Raw genomic sequence first — 18,155 nt, forward strand, 5'->3', positions numbered from 1 at the left:
ACCTGTCCACAGAGACCTGGTAAGCCAGAAGGGGCTGGCAAGACATAATCAGGGTACTAAATGAGATAAACATGCAACCAGGAATACTTTATCGAGCAAGGCTGTCATCCAGAATGGATGGAGAAACAAAGAGCTTCCAGGACAGGCAGAAAGTGAAAGGATATGTGACCGCCAAGCCAGTGCCCCGGGGCAGTGGGGGGGGGTGTTCTATAGAAGAAAAAAGACCCCAAGAGTAATACAGACCAGAAGGTAACAGAGATAATCTACAGAAACATGAATTTCATAGGCAATAGATAGCACTAAATTCATATCTTTCAATAGTTACTCTCAACATGAATAACCTGAAAAATGAAATGGCACAGGGTTTCAGATTGGATAAAAAGACAGGGCCTACCCATATGCTGCCAACAAGAGACTCATTCAGAACCTAAAGACACCTCCAGATTGAAAGTAGGGGATAGAGAATCATTTATCATGCAGATGGACCTTGAAAGAAAACTGGGGTAGCAATTCTCATATCAGACAAAGTGGATTTTTAAACCAAAGACTGTAGTAAGAGATGTAAAGGAACACTTTATCATACTTAAAGGGTCTATCCCACAGGAAAATCTAAAAATTGTAAGTATCTATGCCCCCAACATGAGAGCAGCCAACTTCATAAGCCAACTGTTAACCAAAGTAAAGAATCATATTGATAATAATACATTAATAGTAGGAGACCTCTCAGCATCAGACAGGTCATCTAAGCAGAAGATTAACAAAGAAACAAGAGCTTTGAATGACACATTGGACCAGATGGACTTTGTAGATACATACAGAACATTCCACCCTAAAACAACATAATACCCATTCTTCTTGAATGCACATGGAACTTCCTCCAAAATAGATAACATACTTGGTCACAAATCAGGTTTCAACCAATACCAAAAGACTGAGATTATTCCCTGCATGTTAACAGACCACAATGCCTTGAAACTGGAACTCAATCACAAGAAGAAAATTGGAAGGAATTCAAACATGTGGAAGTTAAAGAACATCTTACTAAAGAATGACTGGGTCCAGGAAATTAAGGAAGAACTTAAACAAGTCATGGAAACTAATGAGAATGAAATCACATCAGTCCAGAATCTATGGGATACTGCAAAGGCTGTCCTTTCAACAATGTGGCAGAATACAAATCAAAACCACAATGAGATATCACCTTACACCAGTTAAAATGACAAAAATTAACAAGACAGCAAACAAGTGTTGACAAGGATATGGAGAAAGGGAAGCTCTCTTACACTGTTGATGGGAATGCAAGCTGGTACAGCCACTCCGGAAAACAAGATGGAGGTCCCTTAAGACATTAAAAAGAGAGCTACCCTATGACCCAGCAATTGCACTACTAGGTATTTACCCCAAAGATACAGATGTAGTGAGAAGAAGGGGCACATGCACTCCAGTGTTCATAGCAGCAATATCCACAATAGGAGCTGAGAGGCCCTTCAACAAATGACTGGATAAAAAAAGATGTGATTCATATATACAATGAAATATTACTCAGCCATCAGAAAGAATGAATATCTACCATTTGCATCGACATGGATGGAACTGGAGGGGATTATACTAAGTCAAATAAGTCAAGCAGAGAAGCAATTATATGGTTTCACTCATATGTGGACTATAAGGAATAGCACAGAGAATCGTAGGCTAAGGGATGGAAAACTGAAGGGGGAGAAATTGGAGAGGGAGATGAACCATGAGAGACTATGGACTCTGGGAAACAAACTGAAGGTTTCAAAGGGGGTGGGGGAGTGAAGGGATGGGGTTACCCGGTCATGGGCACTAAGGAGGGCACATTTTGTGATGACCTCTGGGTGTTATACCCAACTAGTGAATCATTGAACACTACATCAAAAACTAACAATGTAGGGGCACCTGGGTGGCTCAGTGGTTTAAGCCGCTGCCTTCGGCTCAGGTCATGATCTCAGGGTCCTGGGATCGAGTCCCACGTCCGGCTCTCTGCTCTGAAGGGAGCCTGCTTCCCTCTCACTCTCTCTGCCTGCCTCTCTGTCTACTTGTGATCTCTCTCTGTCAAATAAATAAATAAAATCTTTAAAAAAAAAAAAAACTAACAATGTACTATACAGTGGCTAACTGAACATAATAAAAAAAAGTGAAAAAAAAAAAAAAGAATATAGGAACAACTGAGGCGCCTGGATGGCTCAGTGGGTTAAGCCTCTGCCTTTGGCTCAGGTCTTGATCTCAGGGTCCTGGGATGGAGCCCCTCATCGGGCTGTCTGCTCAGAGGGGAGCCTGCTTCTCCCTGCCTCTCTGCCTACTTGTGATCTCTCTCTCTCTGTCGAATACATAAATTAAATAAAAATAAATAAAATAAAAATGTGTTCTTTAAAAAAAAAAAAGAATATAGGAAAAATGAAAGCCAAAGATAGTGAACCAATATCCTTACAGCACTATATTGTTTTTAAAAAACTGATGCTAGGGGTGCCTGGGTAGCTCAGTCGTTAAGCATCTATCTGCCTTCGGCTCAGGTCATGATCCCAGGGTCCTGGGATCAAGTCCTGCATTGGGCTTCCTTCTCAGCAGGAAGCCTGCTTCTCCCTCTCCCAACACCCCTGCTTGTCATTTCTCAATTGCTGTCTCTCTCTGTCAAATAAATAAATAAAATCTTAAAAAAAAAAAAAAAGATAAAAATTTGACGCTAAACTAGAATTCTGCACCCAGCAAATATATCTTCCAAAAACCAAGGTAAATAAAGACTTATTAAAGCAGGGCACCTGGGTGGCGTTGGTTAAGTCTCTGCCTTTGGCTCAGGTCGTGATCTCAGGGTCCTGGGATTGAGCCCTGCATCGGGCTCTCTGCTCAACAGGGAGCCTGCTTCCCCCCTCCCTCTGCCTGCTGTTCTGCCTACTTGTGACCTATCAGGCTCTCTGCTCAGCGGGGGGCCTGCTTCCCTCTCTCTCTCTGCCTGTCTCTCTGCCTACTTGTGATCTCTTTCTGTCAAGTAAATAAATAAAATCTTTAAAAAAAAAATTCTTAAAAAAAAAACCATACAAAAGCTGAAGAGAATTTATCACTAGCAGATCAGCACTATACAAAATGTTAAGGAAAATTCTTCAGGCAAATGGAAAATAATCATAGAAGGAAATGTGAATCAATATAAAAGAATAAAGAGTTCAAAATAAAGAATAAAGAAAAAAGAAAAATGATAAATATGTAGATAAATTAAAATTATCTTTAAAATTACTTTAAAATTATCTTTAAAAACTAAAATTCTCTTTTTTTAAGATTTTACTTATTTATTTGACAGAGAGAGACAGTGAGAGAGTGAACACAAGCAGGCAGAGTGGGAGAGGATGAAGCAGGCTCCCGGCAGAGCAGGGAGCACAATGCAGATCTTGATCCCAGGACCCCGGGATTCTGACCCAAGGCGAAGGCAGACACTTAACAACTGAGCCTCCCAGGTGCCCCCCAAAATAAAATTATCTTTTTTCAAAATTGATTATTTAAATAAATTCAGAGGGTTCCTCTCAGGTCCTCTCTCTCTTCAGGAGCTTTATACTATCCCTCAATAAACTTTTGCTTTGCTGCCTACAATATATAAATAAATAAATAATAATAATAAAATTCAATAACTGTTGTAGGGTTTATAATATATAGATAAATAGATAGATAGTTGTAAAATGTGCTTCTGGGAGAGGCAAACAAAAAAAATACTTTGTAAGGTTCTTATAATACTATAGTGTACAGTCATAATACTACTCAAAGGTCGTCTGTGAATAAGTTAAGAATACATACTATGGGGGCGCCTGAATAGCTCAGTGGGTTAAGGCCTCTGCCTTCGGCTCAGGTCGTGATCCCAGGGTCCTGGGATCAAGTCCTGCATTGGGCTCTCTGTTCAGCAGGGAGACTGCTCCCCTCCTCTCTCTCTGACTACTTGTGATCTGTCTGTCAAATAAATAAAAAAAAAAATCTCAAGGGGTGCCTGGGTGGCTCAGTGGGTTAAAGCCTCTGCCTTCGGTTCAGGTCATGATCTCAGGGTCCTGGGATCGAGCCCCGCATCGGGCTCTCTGCTCTGCAGGGAGCCTGCTTCCTCCTCTCTCTCTGCCTGCCTCTCTGCCTAGTTGTGATTTCTCTCTGTCAAACAAATAAAATATTTTTTAAAAAACCTTAAAAAAAAAAAGAATACATACTATGCTCCAACAATACAAAAAAAAAAAAAAAAAAAAAGTCATTCACTACAATCAATGGGGATTTATTCCTGGGTTACAAGGATGGTTCAATATCCACAAATCAATCAACATGATATATCACCTCAATAAGAGAAGGGATATGAATGATATGAACATTTCAATAGATGCAGAGAAAACATCTGACAAAGTACAACATCCATTCATGACAAAAATCTTCAACAAAGTAGGTTAAGAGGGAACATACCTCAACTTAATAAAGCCATATATGAAAAACCCACAGCTAATATCATCCTCACTGGGGAAAAACTGAAAGCCTTTCCCCTAAGGTCAAGAACAAGACACTGATGTCCACACTCACTACTTCTACTCAACATAGTACTGTAAAGTGCTAGCCACAGCAATGAGATAACAAAAAGAAATAAAAGGAATACATATCAATAAGGCAAAAGTAAAACTTTCACTATTTGCAGATGAGATGACACTCTATATTGAAGACGCAAAAGACTCCATTGAAAAACTGCTAGAACTGATAAATGAACTCAGTAAAGTCACAGGATACATTATCAACACACAGAAATCTATTACATTTGTTTATACCAATAAAGAAGCAACAGAAAGAGAAACTGAGAAAACAATCCCACTTACAATTATACCAAAAATAATAAGATACCTAGGAATAAACCTAATGAAAGAGGTGAAAGACCTGTACTCTGAAAAGCATAAAACACTGATGAAAGAAAGTAAGATGACACAGAGAAATGGAAAGACATGGGGCACCAGGATGGCTCAGTTGGTTAAGCACCCAAATCTTGATTTCATCTCATGATCATGAGATCAAGCCCTGCATGAGGCTCCACACTCAGATCTGAGTCTGCTTGTCCTTCTCCCTCTGCTCCTTCTCTCTCTCTCTCTCAAATAAATAAAATCGTAAATAGAAAGAAAGAAAGAAATGGAAAGACATTCTATGCTCATGGGTTGGAAGAACAAATATTACTAAAATGTCTATACTACCCAAATCAATCTACACACTGAATGCAATCCCTTTCAAAATACCAATAGCATTTTTCATAGAGCTAGAAAAAACAATCCTAAAATTTGTATGGAACCATGAAAGACCCTGAGTAGCCAAAGCAATCTTGAAAAATAAAAGCAAAACTGGATGTACCGCAATTCTGGACTTAAGGTTATATTACAAAGCTGTAGCTATCAAAACAGTATGATACTTCCACAAAAATAGACACATACATCAACAGAGTAGAATAGAAAATCTAGAAATAAACCCACAATTATATGGTCAATTAATCTTTGACAAATCAGGAAAGAATATCCAGTGGGAAAAAGATAGTCTCTTCAACAAATAGTGTTGGGAAAACTGGCCAGCAACATGCAAAAGAATGGAACTGTACCACTTTCTTACACCACACACAAAAATAAATTCAAAGTACATTAAAGACCCAAATGTGTGACCTGAAACCATTAAGAATCCTAGGAAAGAGCCTTCTCTGACATCAGTTGTAGCAACGTTTTTTCTAGAAAGGTCCCCAGAGACATGGAAACAAAAGCACAACAAAAGAATCAACAAAACTAAAAGGCAACATATGGAATGGAAGATATTTGCAAATATCATCTTGGATAAAGGGTAAGTATCCAAAACATATAAAGAATTTCTAGGGGGGCCTGGGTGGCTCAGTGGGTTAAGCCGCTGCCTTCGGCTCAGATCATGATCTCAGGGTCCTGGGATCGAGTCCCACATCGGGCTCTCTGCTCAGCAGAGAGCCTGCTTCCCTCTCTCTCTCTCTCTCTCTGTCTGCCTCTCTGTCTACTTGTGATCTCTCTCTGTCAAATAAATAAATAAAATTAAAAAAAAAAAAGAATTTCTAAAACTCAACACCCCAAAAACAAATAATACAATTTAAAAATGGGCAAAAGACAAAGAAATGTTTCTCCAAGGAAGACATACAGATGGCCAACAGACAGATGAAAAGATAATCACCACTTATCATTAGGGAAATGCAAATAAAAACTACAATGAAATATCACCTCATACCTGTCAGAACGGCTAAAATCAAAAACAGAAGAAACAGGGGAGCCTGGGTGGCTTAGTGGGTTAAAGCCTCTGCCTTCAGCTCAGGTCATGATCCCAGGGTCCTGGGATGGAGCCCTGCATCGGGCTCTTTGCTCAGAGAGGGGGAGCCTGCTTCCCCCTCTCTCTCTGCCTGCCTCTCTGCCTAGTTGTGATCTCTGTCTGTCAAATACATAAATAAAATCTTAAACACACACACACACACACGAAACAACAGGTGTTGGTGAGGATGTGGAAAAAGGGAATCCTCCACTGTTGGTGGGAATGCAAACTGGTACAGTCACTGTGGAAAACAGTAGAGAGGTTCCTCAAAACATTAAAAATAAAACCTACCTTATAATCCAACATTACTGTGAATTTACTCCAAGAATACAAAAACCCTAATCCAAAAGGATACATGCACCCCTATGTTTATAGCAGCACTGTTTACAATAGCCAACATATGCAAAGAGCCCAAGTATCCATCAACTGATGAATGAATAAAGAAAACTTGATACACACACATACGCACACACACTGGAATATCATTTGGCTATAAAAAAGAATGAAATCTTGCCATCTGTAATGACATGGATGGAGATAGAAAGCATAATCCTAAGTGAAATAAGTTAGAGAAAGACAAATACCATAGGATTTTACTCATATGTGGAATTTAAGAAACAAAACAAAGGAGTAAAGGGAAAAAGAGAGAGAGACAGAGACAGAGACAAATCAAGGAACAGATTCTTAACTGTAGAGAACGAACTGATGGTTACCAGAGGGGAAGTAGGTGGGGGGATGTGTGAAACACGTGATAAGGCTTAAGGAGTCATGATAAATATCATATGATTAAAACAAAAAAATCAGGGTGCCTGGGTGGCTCGGTGGGTTGAGCCTCTGCCTTCGGCTCAGGTCATGATCCCAGGGTCCTAGGATCGAGTATTGCATCGGGCTCTCTGCTCAGTGGGGAGCCTGCTTCCCCCTCTCTCTCTGCCTGCCTCTCTGCCCACTTGTGATCTCTCTCTGTCAAATAAATAAATAAAATCTTAAAAAAAAAAAGTATTCACATCATACAAAGTATATTCTCTGACCACAGAAATTTAAAATGGAAACAAATAACAGAAAGATATCTGAAAATGCCCAAATATTTAAAAATTAAGCAACACACTTCTAACACAAGGGTGAGAGAAATATCACAATGGAAATTTTTTTTCACCCGTTTTTTAGATTCTAGTTAGTTAACATACAGTGTGATACTAGTTTCAGGTACAGAATTTAGCGATTCATCACTTACATACAACACCCAGTGCTCATCACAAGTGCCCTCCTTAATATCCATCACCCATTAAACCTACCCTCCCTCAGCTCCTCTCTGGTAACCATCAGTTCGTTCTCTATATCTAAGAGACTGTTTTCTGGTTTACCTCTCTTTTTTTTTATTTTTTTTATTTTTTGGAATTTTTTTTTAAGATTTCATTTATTTATTTGAGAGAGAGAGAGAGCACAAGCAATGGAGAGGGGCAGAGGGAGAAGGAGAAGCAGGCTCCCCACTGAGCAGGGAGCCCAACACAGGGCTCATTTATGGGAGCCCAGGTTTATGACCTGAACCAAAGGCAGACGTTTAACCTACTGAGCCACCAAGGCATCCCTTTTTTTGGAAATTTTTAAATAATTTGAACTAAATGAAAATAAAAGCCTGACATAAGAAAATCTGTGGTATGCTGCTTAAGAGTGTTTTGGGTTTTTTTTTTTTAAGATTTATTTTATGTATTTGAGAGAGAGAGAGAGAGAGAATGGTATGGGGAGGGGCAGAGAGAGAGGGAGAGACAATCTTAAGCAGATTCCACAGTGAGTGTGGACCCTGATGCTGTGCTCAAACCCACGACCCTGATATTATGTCTTGAGCTGAGAACGAAAGCTGGGAGCTTAACTGACTGCGCCACCCAGGTGCCTTGCTCAAGCAGTGTTTTAAAAGAATCTACAGCATCAAATACCTACATTTGAAAAAAGGACAGATTTAAAAGCAATGCAACTTAATAGACTATAAAAATAAAGAGCAAATTAAACCCAATGTAAGAAAAGGAAAACATTAAGGATCACAGCAGATCTAACTAAAAAATTAACAGAATGAAATAGAATGAATATAAATTAGCAGAATGCAATAGAAAAGAGAAAAAATAAGGAAAATCAAAAATAAAAGCTGGTTACTCTGACAAGATCAATAAAATTGGTAAACACCTTTTATTTTACTGATCTTGGGAAAAAGAGTGAAGACAAAGATTAACAACATCAAAGGAAGAGCAAGGACATGTCCAAAGATTCTACTCTAAAGGTATACTATGGGAATAATATGATCAACTTTTTGTCAATAAATTCAACAATTTAAATGAAATGGGCAAATTCCTTAAAAGGTGTTATCAACGCTCACCCAAAGTAATAATAATAATAATAATAACCTAAATAGTAATATATTTACTGAAGAAACTGAACTACTGAACTTTATTTTTTTTTAAGATTTTATTTATTTATTTGACAGACAGAGATCACAAGTAGGCAGAGAGGCAGCCAGAGAGAGAAAGGAAGAAGCAGGCTCCCCACTGAGCAGAGAGCCCGATGTGGGGCTCAATCCCAGGACCCTGAGATCATGACCTGAGCAGAGGCTTTAACCCACTGAGCCACCCAGGCACCCCGTGAGCTACTGAACTTTAAAGGTTAAAAACCTTCCCATAAAGAAAATGCCAGACCTAGATGTGGTTTTTAATAATTTTCAAATAAAAGTTGTCAAGGTATTTATCATTCATTACTTAAGAAAAAAACCTATTTTTCATGTGTCATAAATGTTAGGTACTCCCATCATGGACTCACCTAATAATCTTATTTTGTCCTCTTCTCCAGCTGCCACCCTCCAATCCCGTTTTTCAAACTATCCCCTGAACATATTAACTTTTTTTTTTTTTAGTGGGCTCCGTGCCCGACGTGTGACATGAATTCACAACCCTGAGATCAAGAGTCCCATGCTCTATTGACTAAGCCAGCGAGGTGCCCCGAACATATTATATTATGTTCATTCCAACAACTACAACTTGGCTTGTGATGTTTTCTCCCATACCCAGGAAGAGCTCACCTTTTGCTATCTTTAATTATCTTTGTTTTATTACTATAATTATTCTTATTTATATAATAATTTCATATAATTATTATCTCTTATTGTCTTCAAGACTCAACCTAACATTTCCCACTTTCCTAAAAAGTTCTCTAAGGGAAAAAGGGAAATGGCTCCTGTTGATTTGAATGCCTATTATGTACCAGACACTCTCACGATTAGTAAGAGATACTATCACAGGCATTAATTTAATTTGACATAGAGGTCCTTAATGTTTGAACAGAGAGAACTGAATCAGATTGATCTCATAAGTTAAATAATAGCATAATCTTAGATGAACAGGCTAAAAGTTATCTTCAACTCATTTTCTAACAATGATTCTAGTTTTAGGGGCACCTGGCTGGCTCAGTCAGAAGAGCATGTGACTTTTGATCTCAAGGTCATGAGTTCAAGCCCCACTTGGGTATCATGATTACTTAAATGAATAAAACCTAAAAAAAAAAAAAAAAACAGGGGCGCCTGAGTGGTGCAGTCAGCTGAGCAACCAACTTTGGTTTCAACTCAGGTCATAATCTTGGGGTCATGGGATCAAGCCCCACATGGGGCTTCTGTCTCAGAGTAGAGTCTGATTGAGATTCTCTTTCCCTCTCCCTTTGCCCCTGCTCCCCTCTAAAATAAACAAATAAATCTTTAAAAAAAAAAACACACACACAGGGGCGCCTGGGTGGCTCAGTGGGTTAAGGCCTCTGCCTTCCGCTCAGTTCATCGTCTCAGGGTCCTGGGATCAAGCCCCGCATTGGGCTCTCTGCTCAGCAGGGAGCCTGCTTCTTCCCTCTCTCTCTGCCTACCTCTCTGCCTACTTGTGTTCTCTCTATCAAATAAATAAATAAAATATTTTAAAACACACACACACACAATGATTCTAGTTTTATATTGTAGTGCCTTCTATAAAAAAAAATCCATATTTACCAGGGATCAATTCCTACACACTCAAATTTTAAATAGTCGTCAAGTATATAACTTAAGAAGAAATTTCCCTTGAAAAAAATACATATAGGGGCGCCTGGGTGGCTCAGTCGGTTAAGTATCTGCCTTCAGCTCAGGTCATGATCCCAGGGTCCTGGGATTGAGCCCCACATCGGGCTCTCTGCTCAGCAGGGAGTCTGCTTCCCCCTCCCTCTCTGCCTGCCTCTCTGCTACTTGTGCTCTTTCTCTCTGTCAAATAAATAAATGAAATATTTAAAAAAAAAACAAACATATATATTGGAAATTTCCTACTTGTCACTAGAGAAACAAAACTAAAAAGTAGGAACTATTACTAAACGATTATTACTAAAATGAAGATTACTTTTAAAATGAAGAAAATAGGATTAAACTAAAATAGAAATCTTTAAAATCATGTTGATAGGGGCGCCTGGGTGGCTCAGTGGGTTAAAACCTCTGCCTTCGGCTCGGTCATGATCCCAGGGTCCTGGGATCAAGCCCCGCGTCGGGCTCTCTGCTCTGCAGAGAGCCTGCTTCCTCCTCTCTCTCTCTCTGCCTGACTCCCTGCCTACTTGTGATCTCTGTCTGCCAAATAAATAAGTAAAACCTTAAAAAAATAAAATAAAAATAAAAAAATAAAATCATGTTGATAATCAACTCAAAGGCCTTCAATCTCTAAATTGTCAAAAAATTGCTTTAAAAGCCACTTACAATTGCTTTAAAACTGCTTTGAAACATTTTAAAAACTGGGGCACGTGGCTGGCCAAATCAGTGAGGCACATGACTCTTGATCTTGGGATCTTGAGTTCAAGCCCCACGTTGGGCCTACAGCTTACTTAAAAAAAAAAAAAAAAAAAAAAAAAAAGTGGGGCGCCTGGGTGGCTCAGTGGATTAAGCCACTGCCTTCGGCTCGGGTCATGATCTCAGGGTCCTGGGATCGAGCCCCGCATCGGGCTCTCTGCTCTGCAGGGAGCCTGCTTCCTCCTCTCTCTCTGCCTGCCTCTCTGCCTACTTGTGATCTCTCTCTCTCTGTCAAATAAATAAATAAAATCTTAAAAAAAAAGACAAAAACAAAAAAAAAACAACCTTTTAAAAAAATTTTTTTTTAAATTATTTGACAGAGAGAGAGATCACAAGTAGGCAGAGAGGCAGGCAGAGAGAGAGGAGGAAGCAGGCTCCCTGCGGAGCAGAGAGCCCAACACGGGGCTCGATCCCAGGACCCTGAGATCAAGACCTGAGCCGAAGGCAGCGGCCTAATCCACTGAGCCACCCAGGCGCCCCTAAAATTGTTTTTTTACAAACAGAACATAAGACTATTCTAAAGGTGACATAAGCCCAAAACTCAATACCCATAAATACACAAACTAATATCTATAACCTTCTATTCTAGTAATATTCTTCATATAAAGACAATACTAGGGGCGCCTGGGTTGGTTGAGCATCCAACTCTCGGTTTCAGATCAGGTCATGATTTCAGGGTTGTGAGATCAGCCTCACATTGGGCTCCAGGCTCAGCATGGAGTCTGCTTGGGATTCTCTCTCCCTGTGCCCCTCCAGCTCATGTTCTCTCTCTCTCTCTCTCAAATAAATCTGGAAAAAAAAAAAAAAAAAAAAAAAAAAGACAACACTAATACTCACCCCACTATTCCCTTTGCTTTTGTTTTGTTTTGTTTTGTTTTGCAATTTCACTGTGGGGTTTCTTTTTATTTATCCTAATTTGGATTGACTGGGATTTTTCAACCTGCAGATTAGTGTTCTTTGCCAGTTCAAGAAAATTAGTAGCCATTATCTCTTCAAATAATGCCTATGCCCTATAAAACAGCCAGAAAACAATTAACAAAATGTCAATAAGTCCATACCTATTACTTTAAGTGTAAACAAACCAAATTCTCCAATCAAGAGACAGAGTGGCTGAATGGATTTTAAAAAAAAAGACCCATTAATATGCTGCCTATAACAGACTCACTTTCAGATGTAAGACACACAGATGAAAAGTAAAGGAATGGAAAAAGACATTCTATGCAAATGAAAATTAAAAGACAGCTGAAGTTGCTATAGTTACGTCAGATAAAACAGATTTTTTTTTTTTTTTTAAAGATTTTATTTATTTATCTGACAGAGAGAGAGATCACAAGTAGGCAGAGAGGCAGGCAGAGAGAGAGGAGGAAGCAGGCTCCCTGCAGAGCAGAGAGCCCGATGCGGGGCTTGATCCCAGGACCCTGAGATCATGACCCGAGCCGAAGGCAGCGGCCTAATCCACTGAGCCACCCAGGCGCCCCCGATAAAACAGATTTTAAGACAAAGACTGTAGGGACGCCTGGGTGGCTCAGTTGGTTAAGCAGCTGCCTTCGGCTCAGGTCATGATCCCAGCGTCCTAGGATCGAGTCCCACATCGGGCTCCGTGCTTGGCGGGGAGCCTGCTTCTCTCTCTGTCTCTGCCTGCCACTCTGTCTGCCTGTGCTCACTCTCTCTCTCTCTCTCTGACAAATAAATAAATAAAATCTTTAAAAAAAAAGACAAAGACTGTAATAAGGGGAAAAGGTCATTATATAGGATAAACTAAAACCTACTTTGTTTGTTACACGTAAGATTCAAATATTCAGGGCACCTGGGTGGCTCAGTGGGTTAAACCTCTGCCTTCAGCTCAGGTCATGATCCCAGGGTCCTGGGATCAAGCCCCGCATAGGGCTCTCTGCTCGGCGGGGAGCCTGCTTTCCCCTCTCCGTCTCTTCCTGCTTCTCTGCCTACTTGTGATCTCTGTCTGTCAAATAAATGAATAAAATCTTTAAAAAAAAAAAAAGATTCAAATATTCACTCTAAAGAAAAACATTTACATTTCATTATTCTGGCTTTCCTCTACAGTCACATGTTGATATATATCCTAAAGCATAATTATGTTTGGTCTTATTATTTTAAGTCAGGTTTAAAACCTCAAAACCAGCCATCCAATGATAAAGGGGTCAATCCTACAAGATGACATAACATTTGTAATTATTCACGCACCTAACACAGGAGGACCTAAATATATAAGCCAAATGCCAACAGACCTACTGGGAGAAACAGGCAGCAATGAAATAATTAATACCCTACTTTCATCAATAGATAGATTATTCAGACAGAAAATCAATAAGGAAACATTGAACAAGACAGATGGACTTAACCAATATATACAAAACATCAATACAAAAGCAATAGAATATACATTCTTAACCATGTTTGAAGAAGTAGCAGACATGTTGGAAATATCCCAAGGGTATAGGAAACTGTGAAAAGGAACATTATAGGCATGAAAAAAATAGAGTTTATAGAAAAGAAAAATAAAATAATTAAAATCAAGAAATCAGAAGATAGGTTTGATAGATTATGTACAACTAAAAGGAGAATTAGTGAAACTGGACTAGAGTAGAAATAATTATTTAGAATACACTCTAAACAGTAGTCTTATCTTTTAGAAAGAAGATGAAAAATTGGCAGGAAGTTAAGATAAATGAGAATAGTGTGATAAGATATAATTATGTTTAATTGAATTAATTGATAAGAAGTGGTGAGAGAGAAAATAAGGCATGGGCATTTTGTTTATCTTCAAAAACTAGCCTTGAGTTTCACTGATCTTTTCTGTTTTCTTTTTACTCTCTCATTTATTTCCACTCTGATCTTTTTTATTTTCTTCTCACTAGTAACTTTGGGCCTAGTTTGTGTGTCTTTTCTAGTTTCTTGAGGTGTAAAGTTAAGTGTTTTTGTTTGTTTGTTTTTGTGTGGTTTTTATTGAGATCTTGTTTCTCAGTGTAGGAGTTTATCACTATGAACTTCCCTCTTAGAACTGCTTTTGCTGCATCCTATAAATTTTGGTATGTTGTATTTCCATTTTCATTCATTTTAAGATTTTTTTATTTGTTTTTTTATTTCTTTGACCCATTGATTGTTCAGTAGCATGTTGTTTAATTTCCACATATTTGTGAATTTTCTAGGCTTCTTCTTGTAGTTGATTTCTAGTTTTATACCATTGTGGTTGGAAAAGATGCTTGATGATTTCAGTCTTAAATTTATTAAGACTTATTTTCTCTCTCACCACTTCTTATCAATTAATTCAATTAAACATAATTATATCTTATCACACTATTCTCATTTATCTTAACTTCCTGCCAATTTTTCATCTTCTTTCTAAAAGATAAGACTACTGTTTAGAGTGTATTCTAAATAATTATTTCTACTCTAGTCCAGTTTCACTAATTCTCCTTTTAGTTGTACATAATCTATCAAACCTATCTTCTGATTTCTTGATTTTAATTATTTTATTTTTCTTTTCTATAAACTCTATTTTTTTCATGCCTATAATGTTCCTTTTCACAGTTTCCTATACCCTTGGGATATTTCCAACATGTCTTCTACTTCTTCAAACATGGTTAAGTATAAAAAAAAAAAAAAACCATGGTTAAGTATGCCTCAATCTGTGTTCAATAAATCCAGTTTTTGAGGTCTTCAGAGATCACTTTTTTTTTTTTAAGATTTTATTTATTTGACAGAAAGAGATCACAAGTAGGGAGAGAGAGAGGAAGCAGGCTCCCTGCTGAGCAGAGAGCATGTGATCCCAGAACCCTGGGATCATGACCCCAGCCGAAGGCAGAGGCTTTAACCCACTGAGCCACTCAGGTGCCCCTTCAGAGATCACTTTTTACTGTGCCTTCTTTCTCCTGGTTCTCAATTATGGTGTCCTGTTTCTTTAACGCCTGGTTATCTTTGCCTGCGTATCTTAGAAAATTACTTGAAGAGTTCTCAAAGTCTCCAAAAGAAAATACTTGCCTCCAAAAGCAAATTCACACTTCTGTCTGTTAAGTGCCTAGGTAACTACCATTCTGGAAGCAATTTAGACTCAATTCAAGGTTTGAGGTTTCTTTGACTGCCATGTAATGAGAATTTTGGTAGCAATTTCAATGATGAATAGCTTATGATTTATTATCAGTGAAAGGTTTTTCTGGGGGATTTCTTTTCTTTTTTTTTTTTTTAAAGATTTTATTTTATTTATTTGACAGATAGAGATCACAAGTAGGGAGAGAAGCAGGCAGAGAGAGAGAGAGGAGGAAGCAGGCTCCCTGCCAAGCGGAGAGCCCGATGCGGGGCTCGATCCCAGGACCCTGGGATCATGACCTGAGTGAAAGGCAGAGGCTTTAACCCACTGAGCCACCCAGGTGCCCATTTCTGGGGGATTTCTTTCCTTCTCTTTTTTCTTCTTTGTTCTGCTCAGTGCCAAGTCAAGTCTCCTTGTGATCTCATGAAAGGGGGGGAAAAAGGACACAGAGAGGGATCACAGTTTTTCTTTAGGTTCACCCTTACCCAAAGGGTTTATCCCCACAGAGCCCCCATTTTATTGTGGGGAGTGGTTACTAAATTTCTGATCATGGGAGGACCTGAATTTTGAGTACTTTCTTCTTCATTCTAGGGGCAATCAAAATTGAATCTCACAGCCTTCTGATGAAAGGCATTCAAGGCAAAAGTAGCTTCAAATACTAATCTTAATTCTCTGGCATCCACCTGCAATTCCTCTTCTCTCTTTAACACTTTAGTGCCTTTAGGATTTTTGCTTATACTCTATTCAAATACTTTAGCTGTCATCGGTAGAACTGGTTCAAATAACCTGGCCTCCCATTACCAGAATTAAAAATCCCATACTTTAGTAATCCTCTTCAATTTGTTAAATAGAATTAATTTAATGACTCTCAAATTAAAAATGGAAGTCACCTCAAATTTAATTATTTGACCTCTCTGAATATCAGTTTTATCATTGACAATGCAAAGAAGCTAAACCCAATCATCTCTATGATTCTTTACTGTTCTAACATACCAGAATTATGCATACATATGCAATGTCACTTTTCAGATTGTGAATTATATCAGCTCATTTAATAATTATGCCAAGTTATGCTTTGTGCTTTGTGTTGCTTAGTAACGGGCTCTATTCAAAGTAGTCAAATGGGCAAAGTTTTCTCACAGTGTTATAAAAACTCCAGAATAATAGTATATGACTCACATTTGTTACAATGGATCCCTTCTCCATCTTCTCAAACCCAAGAGCCAAGACACAATCTGCCATACCTTGAAAGAAGATATAATTATGAAAAATTAAATTTTCAGATACCTAACAAAATAGCTAAATACTTTAAGTAATATATATAAAACGGAAAAAGATGCTATAATGCTACAAAATGTTTAATAAGCGAAAAATTGGGGGAAATTTTTATTTTTTTTTATTTTTTTTAAAGATTTTATTTATTTATTTGACAGAGATCACAAGTAGGGAGAGAGGCAGGCATAGAGAGAGAGAGAGAGAGAGGGGAGGAAGCAGGCTCCCCGCCAAGCAGAGAGCCCAATGCGGGGCTCGATCCCAGGACACTGGGATCATGACCTGAGTGAAAGGCAAAGGCTTAACCCACTGAGCCACCCAGGCGCCCCAAATTAGGGGAAATTTTTAAAAAAGAATCCTAATCAAAATCTTAACAGAATTAAAAAAAAAATCTTAATAGAATTATTTCTGGAGGGAGGAGATACTTAGAAAATGATGTTATAGTTCAACTGAATATCAAAACAGGAATTACTAAATTTTTTTCTTTAAAAAAAGAAAAAGAAAGGGGTGCCTGAGTAGCTCAATCAGTAAAGAACCTGACTCTTGATCTCAGCTCAGGTCTTGATCTCAGGGTTGTGAGTTCAAGCCCCACCTTCTCCATGTTGGGCATGGAGCCCACTGAAAGAAGGAGGGGAGGGGAGGGGAAGGAGAAGGAAAAGAAAGAAAAATAACAAAGTGAGAAGGGCAGAAGACACCAGCATTATCAAGCAACAAGACATTATAAAGCTCCAACAATTAAAACACTGAGCAGTAGAGTAATCATTAACAATCAATCAGGAGAACAGAATACAGGGCCTAAAAAAAGACCCTGGAATATTTGGAAATACAGAATATGCTACATACTCAAGAGAACTGAAAACATATGGCCACAGAAAATCTACATAAATATTTATGGTAGCATTATTCATAATCGCCAAAAAAGCAGAAATAATCCAATGCCCATTGATAATTCTTTAAACAAAATGTGGCCTATCCATACAACTGAATATTATTTGGCCATAAAAAGGAAAGAAATAGTGATACATGCTACAACATGAACAGTGAAAACATTATGTTACATGAGAGAAGCCACAAAAGGCCATATATAATATGATTTTATTCACTTAATGTTTAGAATAGGTAAATCCAGGGACAGAAAGTAGGTTAGTAGTTACCAGGGGCTTAGGAGAGGGGAAAATGGGGAGTGACTGCTAATAGGTTTAGGGTTTCCTTATATGGTGATAAAAATGTTCTTAAACTAGATACTGGAGGGGCACCTGGGTGGCTCCATAGGTTGAGCATCTGTCTTCAGCTCAGGTCATGATCCCCAGGGTCCTGGGATTGAGCCCCACATCAGGCCCTCTGCTCAGTAGGGAGCCTGCTTCTCACTGCCCCCCTACTGCTCCACCTGCTTATCTCCTTCATTCTCTCTCTCTGTCAAATAAATAATAAAATCTTTAAAAAATAATAATAAAAAGGGATACCTGGGTGACTCAGTCACTTAAACCGCTGCCTTTGGCTTAGGTCATGATCCCAGGGTCCTGGGATCGAGTCCCACATCGGGCTCCTTGCTCTGCAGGGAGCCTGCCTCTTTCTCTGTCTCTGCCTGCCACTCTGCCTGCTTGTGCACGCTCTCTCTCTCTGTCTCTCTCTCACAAATAAATAAATAAAATCTTTTAAAAAAATAATAATAATAAAACTAGATAGTAGTAA

General features: G+C 38.6%; 1 protein-coding gene across 1 annotated transcript in view; it reads right to left on the reverse strand.

Moving 5' to 3' along the window:
* SCP2 (sterol carrier protein 2) overlaps positions 1–18,155 on the reverse strand; it is a 110,528-nt gene that overhangs the window by 84,815 nt on the left and 7,558 nt on the right. The window contains exon 5 of the mRNA XM_046007295.1: positions 16,371–16,435. Coding sequence (XP_045863251.1) covers positions 16,371–16,435 — 65 coding nt within the window. The remainder of the gene's footprint in view (positions 1–16,370; positions 16,436–18,155) is intronic.

The sequence above is a fragment of the Meles meles genome, chromosome 1 (assembly GCF_922984935.1).
Source record: "Meles meles chromosome 1, mMelMel3.1 paternal haplotype, whole genome shotgun sequence".
Lineage (NCBI taxonomy): Eukaryota > Metazoa > Chordata > Mammalia > Carnivora > Mustelidae > Meles > Meles meles.